Source organism: Odontesthes bonariensis, chromosome 12 (assembly GCF_027942865.1).
Source record: "Odontesthes bonariensis isolate fOdoBon6 chromosome 12, fOdoBon6.hap1, whole genome shotgun sequence".
Taxonomy (NCBI): domain Eukaryota; kingdom Metazoa; phylum Chordata; class Actinopteri; order Atheriniformes; family Atherinopsidae; genus Odontesthes; species Odontesthes bonariensis.
The window spans coordinates 6,415,269-6,433,295 of record NC_134517.1 but is presented as its reverse complement, the minus strand read 5'-3'; the positions used below and the strand labels follow the sequence as shown (position 1 = coordinate 6,433,295).

At 40.4% G+C, this 18,027-nt stretch overlaps 1 protein-coding gene across 3 annotated transcripts in view; it reads left to right on the top strand.

Annotated features, from left to right (window-relative positions):
• The first annotated feature begins 303 nt into the window (after positions 1–303).
• Positions 304–18,027, top strand: part of LOC142396357 (glutaminase kidney isoform, mitochondrial-like) — a 32,401-nt gene continuing 14,677 nt past the window's right edge. Inside the window, exons 1-10 of one of the 3 annotated variants that reach the window (XM_075478984.1) lie at positions 304–750; positions 5,937–6,033; positions 6,247–6,368; positions 6,754–6,883; positions 9,554–9,633; positions 10,379–10,542; positions 13,099–13,157; positions 16,999–17,031; positions 17,463–17,521; positions 17,824–17,890. In XM_075478984.1, coding sequence (XP_075335099.1) covers positions 440–750; positions 5,937–6,033; positions 6,247–6,368; positions 6,754–6,883; positions 9,554–9,633; positions 10,379–10,542; positions 13,099–13,157; positions 16,999–17,031; positions 17,463–17,521; positions 17,824–17,890 — 1,122 coding nt within the window. In that variant the 5' untranslated portion in view covers positions 304–439. Of the gene's footprint in view, positions 751–5,936; positions 6,034–6,246; positions 6,369–6,753; positions 6,884–9,553; positions 9,634–10,378; positions 10,543–13,098; positions 13,158–13,290; positions 16,053–16,998; positions 17,032–17,462; positions 17,522–17,823; positions 17,891–18,027 lie in introns of those variants that run through there. The other 2 variants (XM_075478985.1, XM_075478986.1) reach the window with 2 other exon arrangements.

Sequence of the window (18,027 nt, the reverse complement as noted above, 5' to 3'; positions counted from 1 at the left end):
CGTGCAGCCATATTATATGATATTATATGATATGATATTATATTATATTATCCATTCATTTTCTATACCCGCTTAATGCAACTCAGGGTCGCATGGGGGCTGCAGCCTATCCCAGCTGTCATTAGGCGAGGGGCAGGGTAGACCCTGGACAGTCGCCACTGAAATAATAAACAGCAGAGGGCAGCAATGTGATAATGTAGGTCCAAGTGTGTCTGGTGCAAAAAGACAAACAAGAAGAAAAAGCTAAAGCGGAACCATTTCCACCAATGGGAGCGGCGGGGGGCGTTGACGTGCGCTTCTATTTATTTTTGGACACCGGTGTCTCTGAGTCACCGCCTCTGAGACACTCACTGCTCTTGGTAGACTCAGCCAACCCACTACTTTCAACAGGACACATTTAGAGCCACACATTTCTCTCCCATTGCCTGACAGGATTGAAATGTTACATTTTAGGTTTTCGACAGTCCTGAAGGAGTTGTTTGAAGCCACCCTCAAGCGTCCCTTTCCCTACTACAGACAGAAGACTGGGTTACCGACCCCACACCACCACTGCTTTCGTGCTATCTCGATTGATGTCAAAACTATATCTCCTCAGCTGAAGGTTCTCCATGCTGCTGCGCACCACCCGGCGCTCCGCGCCGCGCCCTCCGCCGCTCCGTTCCGCTCCTACTGCGTGAAAACTGAAGGTGCCTCCGTGGAACTGGACGAGCAGTTAAAGAAGGATAGCGTCGGGAACGAAGACAGCGATAAGTACGTTTCAGGTGTTTTTTAGGAACTGGAATGTCTGTCTCCATGATATAATGTTCCTGCTGGGGGTTATGGTGAGTCATGACGCATATATGCGCAAACGGATGCAGCGATAGTCAACTGCTAGAAACTATTCAATAGTTCACACTGTCATAACTAGCGCTCCGGAAACAAACTAATCCATTATCCTCTTGTTAGAATATATACATTTGTCTGTAGTAAAGAAAAAAAAAAGACTTCTAGCCAAGAAAAATGTTCAAAGTTATACACAAGAACACTACAAGCTTACTGTTATGGCCTACCTCCGACAGCAGCAGCTCCATGTGAGGCTGGAGCCTTCCGGTGGCTTTCTGCCCAGCATCTTATTATTACGGCTTTTTTAAAATACGAACACGAGTTTGTTAGTTAAAATTAAACGAGACTTTGGCTGGCCTTGCTGGCTTTTATGTTTTGTTTGCCATTTGATAATGTTAAGATAACGCGAAGCGTGGTGCAACAGTTTTTAAGTAGTCAGTAGTCAGGTTGTAATGTTGTCCCTGTTCTCCTTTACAGTGTAATGCAGGTTAAAGCAAGCTGTCTCGCTACATGGTTAACTGCCTCCTATTTGGTTATATTTTCTGGTTGATCACTAATGGCAGCGTTGATGTTTTATTTGCGTTTCGTAACACCAAATGAAAGCACACTAAGTGAAGCTGCCATCTATTAATTGTAGAACTGACTAACATAGTCACTGGAAGTTTTGGTGAGATTTCCACAATGTTGGATATAAAATGTATGCTCAAGTATTCCTATTACAACTCTTTGTAGTGAGCTGTCTGGATAGGATGTGAAATATTTGCCGTTATGGATTTTTGATTGTAAATGATCCGTAACTGCTATTTCACATTTTATTTTCGAATATCTGAACCGTCCATGTGCTTTCAGGACCTGACATTTAGCGCGGGGTTGTGGATGTTGTGTTTAAAGCCATAATGTGTAATATTTCACGTTGTCTATTAACAAATTTGAGTCTTATCATTCACAAGTATTACCTCAATCGTTATTAATTACCTCCATCACAAAAGTGCAGTGTTCTTATATTCTTTATATTCAGCATACGAATGTACATTAGAGTGTTACACCAGAGAGTCTCTATTATGAGGAGAGGGAAAACTGGCGGCTATTTCCGGGTGGTACTGCACTCTAGGGGCGCCAACGAAGCAGTGCAGAGCACGCCGAACTCTATGGTGGTACTATGAAATCCACATTAGATCCAGCCATTGCTTTGGATAGAATTTTTTATATTTTTTTATTTTCATTTTCCTAAAGGAAGGATAAATTATCCTTTCAAACGGCACTTGGTTTGATTTTTTAGACTCGCTAGATCTTTTTAAAATACACATTTATTGTCAGTATTGCCTCACGAGTGACGTCAGGCATGTGGCATCACTTTACGGCATGGTCAGTCCTAGCGCTGAGCTAGCAGAGAGGTGTTAGCTCAAATAGTTACAGATTTCAGCACATCCCTTTTACATACTCTCTGACTAGCCTCTGGTTTAGCTTTGGTTGTTGTTAGCAGCACCAGGTTAGCACTCTGGCACAGTGGACGAGTGCCGTAAAGCAGCCGGTCGTAATCTGCCGTGCGTTCATCAGATTCCGTTAGCAAAATGCCAGGTTATTGTACTTTTGATATAAATCTACATCCCGCTGTCAGAAATCACAGTAATATTTTCAGGTTTCAGTCGCTAGCGGGGACATTTTTTGAGTTATTAGCGCCAGCCCTATGGAAAATGGTCATTCTGCACTCGCTCGCCAGCGCCCCCAGAGAAAATCAACTGAACTGCAGCCAAATTTTTTATAATGGGGCGAATAGGAAGTGGAACGGCTGTCTGTAAAAGGGCTGTGGTTACACTCCAGTGAATGTCTCCATGTTGCTCCGCCATTTTAAAACTACGGGATTTGTAGAAGGACATGTCATCAGCTTCACATTTTCCGTTTCCAATGTGGAAACGGAAAGCGAAGCTGATGACATGACAAATCCCGTAGTTTTAAATTGGCGGAGCGACATGGAGACATTCATTGTCCGTGAAATATCACACATTATCGCTTTAATGTCACTCAATTGGGTGAATTCAGCACTTAGACTGCGGGACATGCCTACACAAATTTACAGCAATATTTTAAAAGACAAATATTAGCCTTTATAGGCAGCGAATTTACTAAACTAATAACTGAAGAAGTGGAACTGAACTTTGAAACTGTAAGCTTAAAGGGATATGCCACCCCCAGGCCAAATTAAGTGTATCCCCGCATTCCCGAGACATAAATAAGTGTGTGGGAGCGTTTTCCTGGCGACCCAGGCATTGTCCGAATCTCACAGCACTGACCACTGCTTGGTTGCGCGTAATACATACATGCTAGCGTCGCCAGCGTCGCCACTCGAAATATTTTGCCCAACGTGAATTAATTTACTTGATTTACCTTCTAATTACTGTGTGAGTGGTGTACTTTCACATCGAGTGCAAATGACTGTCTAAATCTACACGAAAGGTTCGGTTTACTTTGCTCATGTCGGTTTGGGACTAGTTTCCAGTGCGGAAAATACAGCCGAAGCACACTCCCCGCTACGTCATTGGGAATAACCCCCCCCCCGCTGCTTCACGCTGGTTTGTTTGAAGAAGTCGGGGGTGGGGATTCCCAAAGACGTAGCGGGGAAACACAAAAAATCTGGAAACACAAAGAATTCCAGAAGTATATACACAATACTGTTTGTATTGACACTTGAATAAGCAAGTACACTATAAGCTCTATGGGTATTACAATGATTTCCATGTTAAATTAAGGTTATTTCCTTGAGATGAATATATGAAAAACACAACAGAATTAATGCAGTTATTTTCTCAGATGACAGAGCTCTTCTCCAGCAGACTGCAAGATGTTCTAAATTTGTTTGTCAGCCTTTTAATGGCAGACTTGCTGCCCCATAAATTACCCAATTGTGTCCTGTTTTCTGCAGACGGCATTGACTTGTGGCCCTTTCTCATTTTAGAGCAGAAAGTGCACACCCTAGAAAAAGCAAACGCACCTCACCCACTAAAGAGCAATTGATGGTGCCGAATGAGCTTTTCACAATCTTGAATAATTTCTCTGTGGTTATCACCTGAAGTGGTGGAGAAGTTTGGGTCTCAGTTATGGTTGATCCACTTTTTGCTTTAGCTTACACTCAGCATGGTCCTAAACCTGCCATCAGTCGGGGTGTTTCATCAATGAATATTGCACATTGGTGTGCCTTTAGGCTAGTTTACCTGTTGCCTTGTGACTCTTAGATCCTGGTGCTAATTTCAATGCTCGAAATAGCTTTTGTAGTAACATATGCCTGGTCAATAACTCACTCTTGTAATTATGTATGCTTGACTGACAGCATTTCAGTGGATCTCCAACACATTCAGATGCGGTTACCTTGGCTGTGTTTACTCTGTAGGGAACAGGAAATATGTTGAAAAAAGAGGAGATGAAGCATTTCAAATGCTGATGTGGCAACTGTTTCACTGAGTGAGAGGTATTCAATCTGAGTAGTGGGAAGCATTTAAGTTTAATTTAGCTTTAGATAAAAAGTTGTTCTATTTTTAAAGGTTCCTTCAAATGGAATCATTACCTATTGGCAGTGTTAGCCACAGTCACTGCTGGGGATTGGGTGAAAGGTTTTTGTTGCTATGGGCAACATGAGGCCATCATTTAGGATGAACTTTTTTTATTTCACAAAGCTGGATCCTTCCCATATCTTCATGTCAGTGGATTTTTAAAATTTTGCAACAATGTTGTAAAAGTCAAACCTGTATCGGAAAGCCTGAGTGCTTTTTAGCTAATGAGCCGAGTTTGCTCCACTGCAGACTGTGCTGCTGTGTCATGACCAGTGTGTGAACAGGCCACAGTGTTTGCTTTATTAATCCAAGAGCCACATTGGTTGGGGCAGCACTAAAGACATGAGAATTTCTGGAATTTAGGTTGGGTCCAACGGTACTCCAGACACTGCCTTCAAAACTGTGAGCAATGACATTTAGCACAAGGGTGTTAGATACAGAACAAGTAACCAATCACCAAAATTAATTCAGTGATGGTTTTATGCAGTGTTAAATGTTTTTAAATTCTGAGATCACCTCTCAGTGATGGTTGATGAATTGTACTGTAAATATACACGAGTTTGTGTTCTGTACTTCAATTTTAGCAGTGGTTGCAAAAGCTATAAAAAACAGTGAGTCATGAATAAAATAAAACGGCATGCAGTTTTTAAAAAAACAACTTAATTAATCCCTAAAGAGAAATTATGTTGCTGCAGTATAATTGATATATTCTCAATAGTCATTGTAGAATTATTATAAAGAGTCAGTGTGCAAGGCTATTGCTGTGGATATTGATAACCTTCTCTACCGGTCCTTATAGCTGCTGAGGTGAAGAAATCTCTGACTGAAGCTACTTTGTTGTTTAATCACTATGTTATGAAGAAGGTCTGGAACGTTATCCGTTATATTGAGCCACTTTTTTTAATGTTCTTCTTCACATTAAAAAATCCCCTTTAGATTCCCATTCCAATACATCCAGTAATATGTCTTGTTTGCTGTTTAAATGCAGGCTCATTCTGCGGTGCATATAGTGTAGTTCAGCTTTCACTATCTTTCATAACCTTCGTTATGATCAAGACTGGTCTGACTGGCACATTTTTGAGCACGTTCAGCTTTATCTGCATCATTATCTTCCTATTTACTGCGATAAAACTTTGTTGTCCTGTCCACCTGATAGTCCACCTGCCATCTGGGATGCATTTGAAGATGTTCTTTTTGCATTATTAGGCCTTTTGTCACTCGTAAACACACACATTCTCTTTGGATAATTCAATTCATGTTTTGATTGTATATTTCTAATGTGTGGATGGAATTCCTTACTAATGTGATAAGACTATCAGTAGCTAGAGATTAGCTTTTTGTCTATATTGGCATGACAGGTGGGCATAGGCTTAGGCTTATGATAGAAAGGGCTGAAGGGCACTGCAGCTGCAGATCAACCTGGCTGGCAGACTGTTGTTGTATTTGTCAACATAACCTTAAATCTAAAAGATCCATGGTACTTTTAAAGGGCATTATTACCTCTCAGGTAGTAATGCACTGGCAGTGCTGAGTCTTCTACAAATACTGTTCTCTAATTTTCTAACCTAGGAGAAGAAATGCAGGAATCCTTCCCAGTTTGGAGGATTTGCTCTTCTACACAGTCGCAGAGGGTAAAGAGAAGATTCCTGCTCACAAATTTCTCACAGTAAGTCCTTCATATTCAGTTCAGCAGGGTGCTTTGTTGCAGTAATACATGCTCTAACATTTATCCAAGTGATCACAAACCAGTGATCACAATGAGAACTGCTTTAACAAGACTTTTGGTTGTTGCCCATACATATTTTGTGTTCCAAAAGAAAAGCTTGTTTGTATTAATGTGCAGTTTTTTTACATTTCTGCTTTTACTGTACTAATTTAGGCACTTAAAGCTACAGGGCTTCGCACTGGAGATCCCCGCCTGAAGGAGTGCATGGACACCCTCAAAGAGACTTTGAAGAAGACTTCAGATGGCGTTACACTCGACAGGCACCTGTTTAAAAAGTAAAGCTAATCATGTTTCTATCTTTTATCTACATCACATGCCTTAGTTGTGATTTTTATCACATTTCCAAAATACCTTTACTCACTCCAGTCTTAACAAAGCATTCAATACATTTTTGTCATTACACATAATTATTTAGTTTCACTTTTGGTAGTGTGTTTTATGGTGTCAATCTGGAACGAAATGTAATTGAGGCTGTGTTCTTTATTGCGCCCTGTAAATCAAGGAGTCACTGTGTTTCAATGATCTTTCTTCATCAAAAACCACTATAAACTTCCATTGAAGTTTGTCAGACTTCAGAGTTGCTAACTTGGTTGACAAACTTTTCCTTCAGTTGCATGCTGTCACTGTATTTTAGCATGCTGTTTGTCGTTTGTTCATCAGGTGTGTCCAGAGCAACATTGTCCTGCTCACACAGGCCTTCCGAAAGAAGTTCGTCATCCCCGATTTCCAGTCCTTCACCTCCCATATTGACGAGCTTTATGAGAATGCCAAAAATCTCTCTGGAGGACAGGTGTGTCCGTAGATCCATGACTATTTATTTTATTTTTTTTCATACTCATTATTTAACTGCATATAGTTTCATAATCATCAGTCTATTCTGACAGTTTGGTGCATTGTGTTCTAAAGCTGTCTTCTGAGTATTGGTGGTTGGGCGGTCCATTCCTGAACATGTCAAAAGTATCATTGTGGTGTTCTCCATTGCAGAGAGTTACCTGCTACTTTCACACATTACTGATGTATTTTCCTCTGATTCTGTTTGTTGAGCCATCTCTTTCCTGCTAGCTACGGAAATGTTTGGTTGTTTAAAGAGCAAAGAGAAAAACCCGGTTCTTGTAGCACTTGGTAGGTCATTCCACCATCGTGGAATGACACATGAAAAGTGTCTGGATTGTCTTAAGCGTGGTGTAGGCACTGCCAGACGACAATACTTTGATGACCGGAGTGACCGAGTTGTGACATAAGCCTAAGAGCATATAAGTAGATTGGAGCCGTTCCATTAAGGACTTTGTAGGTTAACATCAGTGACTTGAATTTGATGCGGACGGCTATTGGTAGCCAGTGCAGTTCAATGAATAGAGGGGTGACGTGTGCTCTTTTCGGCTGATTGAAGACCAGACATGCCGCTGCGTTCTGTACCATCTGTAGCGGTTTCACAGCACAGGCTGGGAAACCAGTTAGGAAAGCGTTGCAGTAGTCAAGGTGGGAGATAACCATGGCCTGCACCAGGAGCTGGGTTGGGTTAGGTGTGGCCTGATCTGTCTTATGTTTAGCAATGCGAAGCGATATCATCGAGCAACGGAGGCAACATGATCTTTAAAGGTTAGTTGGTCATCAATCATGACACCCAAGCGACATTTGATGGAGCAAGAGATAGGGATTCAGTTTGGATGCAGATGCTATGGTGTATGCTTGGTTTGGCTGGAAAGACATGCAGTTCAGTTTTAAAGAGGTTGAGTTGGAGGTGATGGGCTTTCATCCATTTCAATATGCCAGAGAGACAGTCTGAGATTCGTGCTGAGACCGTGTGGTCATCAGGTGGGAATGACAGATAGAGCTGGGTATCGTCAGCATAACATTGGTATGAGAAGCCATGTGATCGGATGATCTGGCCCAGTCAGGTGGTGTATATGGCAAAGAGAAGAGGTCCCAGTACTGAACCTTGGGGGACCCCTGCGGCGACGTGGTGCGCTGCAGAAGTGTGACCAAGCCAAGATACTTTGAATGACCATCCAGTGAGGTATTGTTCTCTCCCTATGATGCCCATGCTGGAGAGTATGGACAGAAGGATACAATGGTTGACAGTGTCAAACGCAACTGAGGACTTAGCTGTCGTTCTGGCTTCTTTTAAGGCTTCTGTCACAGCCAACAGAGCCGTTTCAGTGGAGTGGCCCAGATGGGTTTGGATCAAGGAGGTTATTTTGTGAGAGGTAATCTGTGACCCGTTTAAGGACCGCCCTTTCAATGGTATTAGACAGAAACGGGAGAGACCGGCCGATAGTTCTCCACTTGAGTTTCAGGGAGGGAAGGTTTCTTGAGCAGCAGTGTTACCCGAGCTTGCTTGAATGTGGTAGGAAATGTGCCCGATGTCAGTGATGCATTAATCACATGTGTGACTGCTGCAGTTACAGAAGGAGCAATGGACTGGAATAGATTAGTCGGAACAGTGTCCAGCGGGCATGTAGTAGGACCGCTACATGTGAGAAGTTTAGATACACATCTTTCAGTGAGAGGAGTGAATGAAGAAAATGATGCAGTAGGACTTCTGCATGCTGCTTTAGTGGCACACATGTTTAGAGAAGGTTCGGATGTGGGCAGTTTGGTAAACTGCAACTTTGTCAGTAAAAAATGAGGCAAAGGTGTCTGCCGTCAGATTGGGAGCAGGTGGCGGAGGCGGTGATGCAGTGGAAGAGGTGTGGGGTGAGTGCTGTCAAAAGGTCAAGAGAGGGGTTTGTAACTGCCAAAGGAATAAGCTTTTTTATTTCATTCAGATTTATAACTTGATGATCTATCTGTAAGTAAGAGTCCTTCCTGTTGTTGTTTAGTTATGTCCCTCTGACACATTTTTTTTTGTTTTTGAAGATTTAAGAGACATTTAGTTTCTGATATCAGAAAGGACATCAAATTTTAAAAAAAATGAATGAAGTTGCAGTTGACGGAATGTAAACTCTGTCTTAATGTTCTTTTACTATCAAAGTTTGTGCTTTTACTCCTGTTACAAGTCAAAATGTCTTCTTCAAAGGTGGCCTATAGTCAGCTGAGTCCTAATCCATACATAGCCAGCTGATGTAGAAGACATCGGTTCCAGTATACTGAGGCTGTTTTGCCATGGCATTCCATCTGCACCTGAAATGACTAAACTAAGGAAAAACGGGAAAGGCTCTTTTTCATTTTTCATGTTGTCATCAAGGATTTTAAATGCAGATTTTGAAGTTGCACATGAGAAAAGGTTGATGGAATTTTTTTTGCTTAAGGGTGGATGTGTCTGAGGGTGGACTTTTTTTAATTAATTTATTTATTTTTTCGGTGCAGATGAGGATTTAAGCTGTGTCAGTCTTCTTATTGTGCATTGTTAGTGGACTGTGGCTTTCCATTGAAGCCTGAGCCTCAGCAGACGTCAACAGTGTAAGGTGAAACACTGCTGGGTTGACACACTCTCCCCTCTGTCTTACCTCTCTTTCAGGTTGCAGACTACATTCCCCAGCTTGCCAAATTCAGCCCTGACTTATGGGCAGTCTCCTTGTGCACAGTTGATGGACAGAGGTGAGACAAAGTCATAAGCAGGATATAAGAACTGAAGAATTGCTTGCTTGGTATATCAAAGTTGGCACTAAGATACTCTGCTGTGAGCATTCATGTGTAACTGCACTGTGGTCACACTAATTGTAGTAGAATAATTACGAAATTGCTTCCATTGATTTCAATGTGGACTTCTAACAGCTTTTTTTTTTTTTAAACCTATGTTTGACAGTTATTTTTACATTTCAAATATAACTGATGAACTGGTGGTGAAATGTATTTAATTTGACTTTCCATATGAAGGCTAATGATCCTTAGACTACTCCATGTCAAGGGCCAGACAGAATATTTGGAGCACTGGTTAAAAGTGTAGTGAAACAAATTTTTAGGTTACGATTTGACTTGATTTATTGCATGCTATTGCGTTATCATGTACAGGCTTTAGTGTTTCATCTATATAGACACTCAGAAATGACTAACTGGTGCAGATAGATAATAATCGGAAGTGTTGTGTCATGATTACATGAGGTGTTTTCATCAACCTGTTCTCTGATAGGTTGTTGTAAAATTCCATCCATCCAGTGTTTTTGTGTAAATTAAGTCATAAAGATAATGCAGTCTTGTTATAACGCTGTAATCTTCCCTAACACTCACAATAAAGTATGGATTTGCAATGACATTCTTATTAATTAATGAGTGCTTACTTGTTTTATAACTCCTCCAGTTTGGTTTCTGTTTTCATATGCTATCTTTTTTTTTTCTGTTACAGACACACAGTGGGAGACACTAAAGTCCCGTTCTGTCTGCAGTCTTGTGTCAAGCCTTTGAAGTATGCTGTTGCTGTTCATGACCATGGCACAGAGTATGTGCATAGCTTCATTGGGAAGGAGCCCAGCGGTCTCCGCTTTAATAAGCTCTTTCTGGATGAAGATGGTGAGGTTTCAGCGTCAGTTATTTTTTCCCACTTTTACTTTTCTTCTTATGTGATTGAAGAATAAACTCATATGACCAATTCTTTCTTGAAATAATCCAGTGTTGACCTAATGCGTGTTTGATAGTGGATCATTTATGTGGTGTTAACTGGCTTGCAGCTGCTCAAAAAGTTCATGTTTATTATTTTTTCATATTAATCTTGATATTTAAATCAATTAACTGAAAATGGAATTTGAACTGAAGGGTATATTTGCATCCCCCTGCTATACAAACTGCTACACTTTTTTGTTGGTATGCAGTCTGTAAATGTGGAACTGAGTTTATGTAAGCCATGGAAAAGCTGTAGATGGTTTGTGAATGCCATTTTACCCAGCAACATTAATAATTTTTTCAGACTACTACATTCCCCGATGACCACAGTAATGCTTGGGGCAGCAGTCTGTCACTACGTACCCACAGAGTTATATCGTCAATTATCAGCATTGATTAACTTTTCTATCTATAGCATAAGGAGAGCAAGAAGAAGGGCGATTGAACTGCATGGCAACATTGTTGGGGTTGAACTAATTTAAGTTGCTGTCTCCCACTTAAAATAACAATTGAACAGTAATTGTTTTCAGATTGAAAGTAGTGACTGAGTTTTTGGAGGAAATCCCTTGGCTGGTCCTTGAGTTGCAGATATCTTGTTGTCACATCCTGAGTTTGATCCTCTAAAGGCTCTAGCATGGTTGCCGCGTTGATGACGTCACGAGTTCGTGCCCGCCATAGGACCCTATATAGTGGCGCAAGTCGTTGCACGCCAGTAGTTGCAATTTTCTCCGTCACAGAGGTGGCGCTGCTACGTGAAGGTTACCTCTACTCTACAACCACGAAAGTGGAGAAGAAAACAATGCCACTGTCAAGAGCAGGAATACTGTAATTAATGATACTGCTGCAGTTTTCGGATCATTTTAATTTTTTAATTCAGTTAAAAGAGGGGAAGGTTTGAAGCCCCCGGCATCAACAGAGTCTCTGCCCTCTTCTTTGCCTTCACGTATCTGTCCCGTAGCTTCTTCCACACATTCTTACAGAACTCTCCCTCTTTCCCCAAAGTTCTGCCAATCTCTGTGCACCAGTTTGGGGAGTTTACGTGGTCCCTGTGCTGTTTCACTGCAGTTTCGTACAGCTGCCTGTACAAACGCACCTCCTCACTGAGCCTGGTCTCACATCGGTCCATCCGGTTCGTTGTGCTCGGCGCCGCCAAGTTACAAAAATCGACTGGTGCACGACAACGCGCTGCGCCGTCTTTTCAAGGGAAGCGCCAGGCCTGAAACGTCATTTTGACGTCACGGTGCGACACCGCCGTGACAGACGCGGCAACCATGCTACCGCCTTTATACCACAGTATAACCGCTGGGATATCCTTGCAGAAGATTCAAACACTATTTAGGAAATGTGGTTGATGTAAGTGCTGTTCTCAAACTTTTTTAAAGATTTGAGGCAGAAAAGCTTTCTCCTTAATAATGGAAATGACTCAGAATGGCTATTAAAGCGAACAGGAAGTGAGCACACTTTAGAGAAGAGGCTTTGGAAATGCAAGGCAGCTGCTTTCTCTCATTTGAAGCCACATGATGTTTGAAAAAGGAAAGACTTTAAGGGTTTCCTCTTCAGATCAATGCTTTTCCTGTTTTGCAAGGTCTTCCCTGGATCATTTTAGACTTTGTCACAGAGTGAACACAGATAATTATCCACCTGCAGTCATCAAAACATATTAGCCAGCTGTCGTAGACATTCACATGAAGAGGATGGTGAGAGCTCTTCCGCAGGAATGACTTTAACCTCTGGGAATATATGGGTTATTATATTTACATTTACATTCAGTCATTGCGCATGCTCGAGATTTTTTCCCGGGGTCGTGAACCGGAAGTCGGAAGAGACGATATTACTGTTGTTGTCGCCACTGTCAGAAAGAAACAAACAACGCGATGGTTTTCAAAACAGTTAAAAAACCACCTTGAATTTTGCGTGATCGTAGTTTTTATTATTTATTTAGTTGTTTTACTGCCAATATGATAATTCTGCCTGGCAGAAACAACTGTAATAAATTCAGATATTTGTAAATCCAAATTTGTCTTGGCTAAATTTCTAATTGTGCCATTGTTCTATGAGGTTGTTTTGGACATTGGGATAAGAACTAATTTCATACAACAAAACAGACATAGGAACAGACAAACAGGTTTTCTTAGTTTAAGTCGAGCGCATTCTTTAATATGTGGCCACTTGAACATGAAACTTTCAATGCAAAATTATACACTGAATACATTATCCTTGTATTTTATTGTCATTTAATTAAAGGGAACATACAGCAACAGATAGACAACTATGCCTTTATTGTCATTGTCCAAGTATAATGAGATGTCGTTTTTGTTTTGTCTTTTTAATCTATAATGTGTTTAGTCAATGTGTCAATATGTACTTGATTCATTATGTTTGATCTGTCTATATACAAAGCTTTAGACTGAAGGTGTGCACTATGATCCTCTACAGCATGCTAACTGAGTTCTTGCTGTTTGGCAGATAAACCCCACAACCCTATGGTGAATGCTGGAGCTATTGTATGTACTTCACTTATAAAGGTAAAGTCGGTGCTACATTTTTTCCCACTATTTTATGTGTCTTTTAATATCCACTGTGTGTTTGTGACCTACTCAGAAACATTAGCTAACGAATTCCTTGTATGGAAGGTATTGCTGAGCTGCTTTATCTAGTCTATAAATAAGGTTGGCGTGAATGTTTGTAACAGATAAGACTTCTCTGTGGTTTCAGAAACCTATTCTTAATCTTTTGGTTGTTTGAACACAACAAAACCCATTCAAGAAGCCTCACATTATTGGGTTGATAATGATTTAACACCTTTTGTTTTCAGTTGTAGTCAGAAACTGATTTCTGTAGTATTCATTCAGTGGACAACAGGCTTCCTATTCAGAGCAGATATTTATGACTCTTGACTCAGCTGGAAGTATTTCCAGGTCACTATCCAAGTCCAGTGGCGTTTGTCATGTTGTGATTAAGACTAATGAAGCTAATCCACCCTCAGGGCCACTTAGCCACCTCAGCACACGCACTGTTATTACATCAGCTGAAAATAACCTGTCCAGAAAGCTAGTGTGTACAACCCAGCAGCAGTCTGTCAATGAAAGGAGTCTGAGTATGGTATCACCATACTGAATATCTTAAGACCGACATGAATCACCTCTCATCCAACAAATCAATATGGGTGAAGCTCATAGTTTTTCCCATAACAAAGAAGAGATCAAACTTGGCAAAGTTACCAGCTTTGTTGATGGATTTTAAGCGTTTTATTGCTATTTTTTTTGTTATTTCTCTTTTCTTGATTAGTACCTGCAGTAACTTATTAGATAGCTATTCTGAGAATATGTATGTGTGTACTAGAAAGAGACAGCACTTTTACTGTTTACTAGCTGTGTTGGTGTCTCAGCTAGAGAAAAGTATATATTTTTTTGTTTTGTAAATGTTTAAATGAGCTTCTTGTGTTTTTAAACATATTGCTCCAAAAGTTTCGCACTTATTGGATGGCATCTGTATCTTTCTCTGGATGAGACCATTGTGTTGTCCAGTTATTGTGTCAAGAAATTAGATGTTGAACTAAACTATAAGACTAATGAAGTCTCTCATTCTTTTCATTATACCGCCAAAAACTTGAGGTCATTAGTAGTTTTTGATTTTAAAGGAAGCACTGCACAAAGGGAAGATCCTCGGAGTAATTTTGAAAATATGTTGAAATCATCTATCCTCCATTCCTGAAGAGACATGCTGAGGCATGTGGCCTGTTTGATCTCAGTGACATATTGGGTTTTTTACGTAAACTAACAACAAAAATCTATAGATTAGCTTAGGTGTTGTGAGAAGTCAGTATCTGTTGAAATCTCATTGGCTTCTTTTTTTTAATTTGGGCTTCCATTTCATTTTCACCCTGTACACATAATATTAAAATGAGAACACTTTGCCTAATACCATTGGTTCAATTGACACTGAAATTATTCTGACACATTGGCATTTCTCTGACAAAAAAAGTTGCCTTTTAAGATTAAAGATTGTTCTTTTAAAACCGACCTGAAGCCATCACACAATCACTGGAACCTAAGGTTAGCCACTACGCTACAAAGCTTATGTATTAACGGTTGATTTCAAGTACAACCGAAATGATGCACTTGATAAAGATGACCACTTGTCACACTAAGCCACTCTAAGTCACACTTTTTGAAGTTGTTATCTCAACAGTGAAGTTTTAAGCACAGTTAAAAATGATCCATTTACTGTGTTGCTAAGCAACACCGGTACAACTTCCCTAAACCTGTGCTCCCGCAACTATCTGCGGTCCCAAAATACTGAATCTAGGATTTGCGGTTGGCTAGCATGTCAGTGTTTTGTCACCCTACAGATTTCAAATCGTTTCAAGTAGAACAGATTCTGCACCCAAGCTTATCATGAAAAATTCACATTATTAATCAGAAACAATAGGGATTAGTTTGCATTCTTTGAATTCAAAATCTTTGCAGGAAAGCTGCTGAAGAACTCTTTAAGTAGTTTTCAATATATTCATAAAAAATTTACTCCTATATGTAATTTTTAATACATAGGGACAAATCTATAACGGAATTGCCTTGGACTCTTCCCTCCCCCATCTGCAGCGCATTGTTTTTGTTTTATGGCCCCCATTGGAATTGTTATGGTTCACTCCCCAGCTCTTATTAGCAGTGTTTTCAGCTGCAACAGGAAGAGTGAAAACGCTCTGATAAAACTGCTGCATACTTTTTTTTTTCACTACTCAACAACAGCCGACTTTCAAAGTTGGCAGATGGCTGGAACACACTGTGGATTGTTAAGCTATTAAGCTGCGAAAGATCAGGGCAGATTTCTTGGGATTTGAAACCGATCAAAAACTGAGTTTAAAGAAACTGAATAAAAATGCTCTTAAATGTTACCGTAAACAGTGAGGTCCTTCTTAAAAACCCAGGAGCCTTATAGCACCTATACCCGTGTACTTTCAGTGGTCAAGTCAGACAGGTTCTTCAGCAGTTACGCGGTTGATTTATGATGCAGAGACAAAAGACACTTCTGCATGATGCTCTTTCATCACACTGCATACCTGTTTAGCTATGTATTAAGGTGCATAAAGCAAAGCCAGTAGAGATTCAGAGACTTACTTTAACTGAGAAGATAATGATGTTTGTGTCTGCAGCAGCTCAACATTGTCGTAAGTGTCTTTTAATGTGTTACTTTTTGTCTTTTCTTTTTAAACTGACACAATTTCAAGCCATTGGTTAGACTGCACAGTTGGATTTGTTACCTCAGTGGGAAAACTATGGGATGATTGCCCTGGCAGTATGCCCCAAACTGTTGTTACATGGTGCTTGAAGGCTACATATTGTTGTTTTTGTATGTTGCATATTTTCCAGACTTAGGAACTGTGGGAAATAATGACTGCTGCTGCAGGTCAAATGACGTTGGTAATTTTTTCTTCCTTTTCCATATCTATCTCCTCACTCTCTCCCTATCCCCTGTTTCCCCCTCCCCACTCTCTGTCTCTTTACTCCTCCAAATGGCTCTGTAAAAGGCCAATTTAGTGACTCTTTAACACCCTCTTCAGTGCCACTTATTTTTGTTCTTCTATACTGTTTAATGAACACCTTAAAATGGACTCTTATGAATCAAGACATTTTCTGTTAAATGAACTGATCCAAACTCATCCAAAACTGAAATAGTTAAGAATTTTGAATGCGTAACAAAAGCTGCTACATTTAAAATGCACATGTGTGCATTTTTACTTTTGCTGTGTTTTCTTTGTGGGTCTAGACAGCGACCATAAGCTTGTGATTCGATAGAAGTCTACTGAGCTACACACTTTGAGGGCCATTCCCCTTCTTTCCCCTCCTCCTTCCCTCTGTTTTGTCACATTACACTTTTTGACTTACTTTAGATGTACATCTTCAAACATATAGACATCCATACATGCATAATTGTAATCCATAATGCAGACCACATCCCCATATCGGCAAATGATGTACAGTCAAGGCTGCCATGTATTTCTAAAACAGGTGTATTCTAGTTTATGTAATTCAGGTTTGAGTTCTGAATCCCAATGTTATAGTGAGTTTAGTTAGTTGTAACATGATTTCCTTTGACTAGCTAATCTGCTTGTTCACATGTCTACTAAATTTCCCTATAACTCCAGAAAGATTGCTCTCTTAGTAACCTGTTCTGTTCTAAAGCTCATGTGATGATTACATTTTCGTTTGTAATAAAACTTATTTGCATCTTCTAATTCTGTAGCTTTAACTTGTCAGCAGTCTCATGTATCATTTCAGTATAGCTTTCTATAATGCTGTGCTTGTCCTCTGCGATGTCTCAGTGATGGAACTCTACTAATTGCCTCTTGTTTTGTTCTCTCTGCAGCAAGCTGCAGGCAATGCAGAAAAATTTGACTATGTGAGTATATGATATTAAATTACAAGACATTAACACTCTGCCATAAAAAAAACCCTCATCACAACAGGTTAATCAGATCAGATAGGGCAAGATGAGAATATGTGAGGGTTTTGTAACTGCCAGGAATGTGCAGGGTATTTCTTGTGGGTATGTTAACAGACTGGTAGAATTTAGGTCAAACAGCTACCTTTTTGCTCCTGAGGACTAGATTTAAAATTTTTGTCGCTTGACTTCTGATTTAACTTCTTCTGGCGACAGACATGACACTCGGGGCCCAATATGGTTGACATCCCAACATTAAAAAGGGAAAAGAAAAAGGGGGGGACTAGACATCTGACAAAACACTTGACAGGCCCCTCACTGTTCATAGAATTTAACATCATATCAGGAACTTCTGATGGTCATTTTGACACTCTTCACTTTCTCTCCAGGTCATGAATTTTCTGAAGCAGATGGCAGGAAATGAGTATGTCGGTTTCAGCAATGCCACGTAAGTGCCTCTGTATTATGGTTTCTGTTCTAAAAATTCCAACTTTCTTCTATAACTTGCTGCATGATGCATGACAGCACTGATATGAAAAGCATTTTCCAGGAAAAGGTTGGGGTGGAACAGAGCGAGCATGGGGGCTCATGTAACAGTATCATCACATGATGCCGTGAGCGTTCCAGTTGTACTGTACACAGGTGGGGTGGGGCATTGGGATTCCAGCACAGAAGTGCATGCATACACACGGCCCGTGCAAACATTTCCTTCCTCTGTGTAATGGGAGTGCTCTACTCTTTGTGTGACAGATTCCAATCGGAGCGTGAGTCAGGAGACAGAAACTTTGCCATTGGCTACTACCTGAAAGAAAAAAAGGTTTGACGCTGGAATGGTCCTGTAGCGTGGCCATCTTTGTTTTCTGTTGACTCTGTTAATGTTTTTACACTAAAAGGCAAACTTTTTTAAAATTTTTTTTTTTTTAAAGCCTCTTGCTGAGGTTTGCATTATGATCA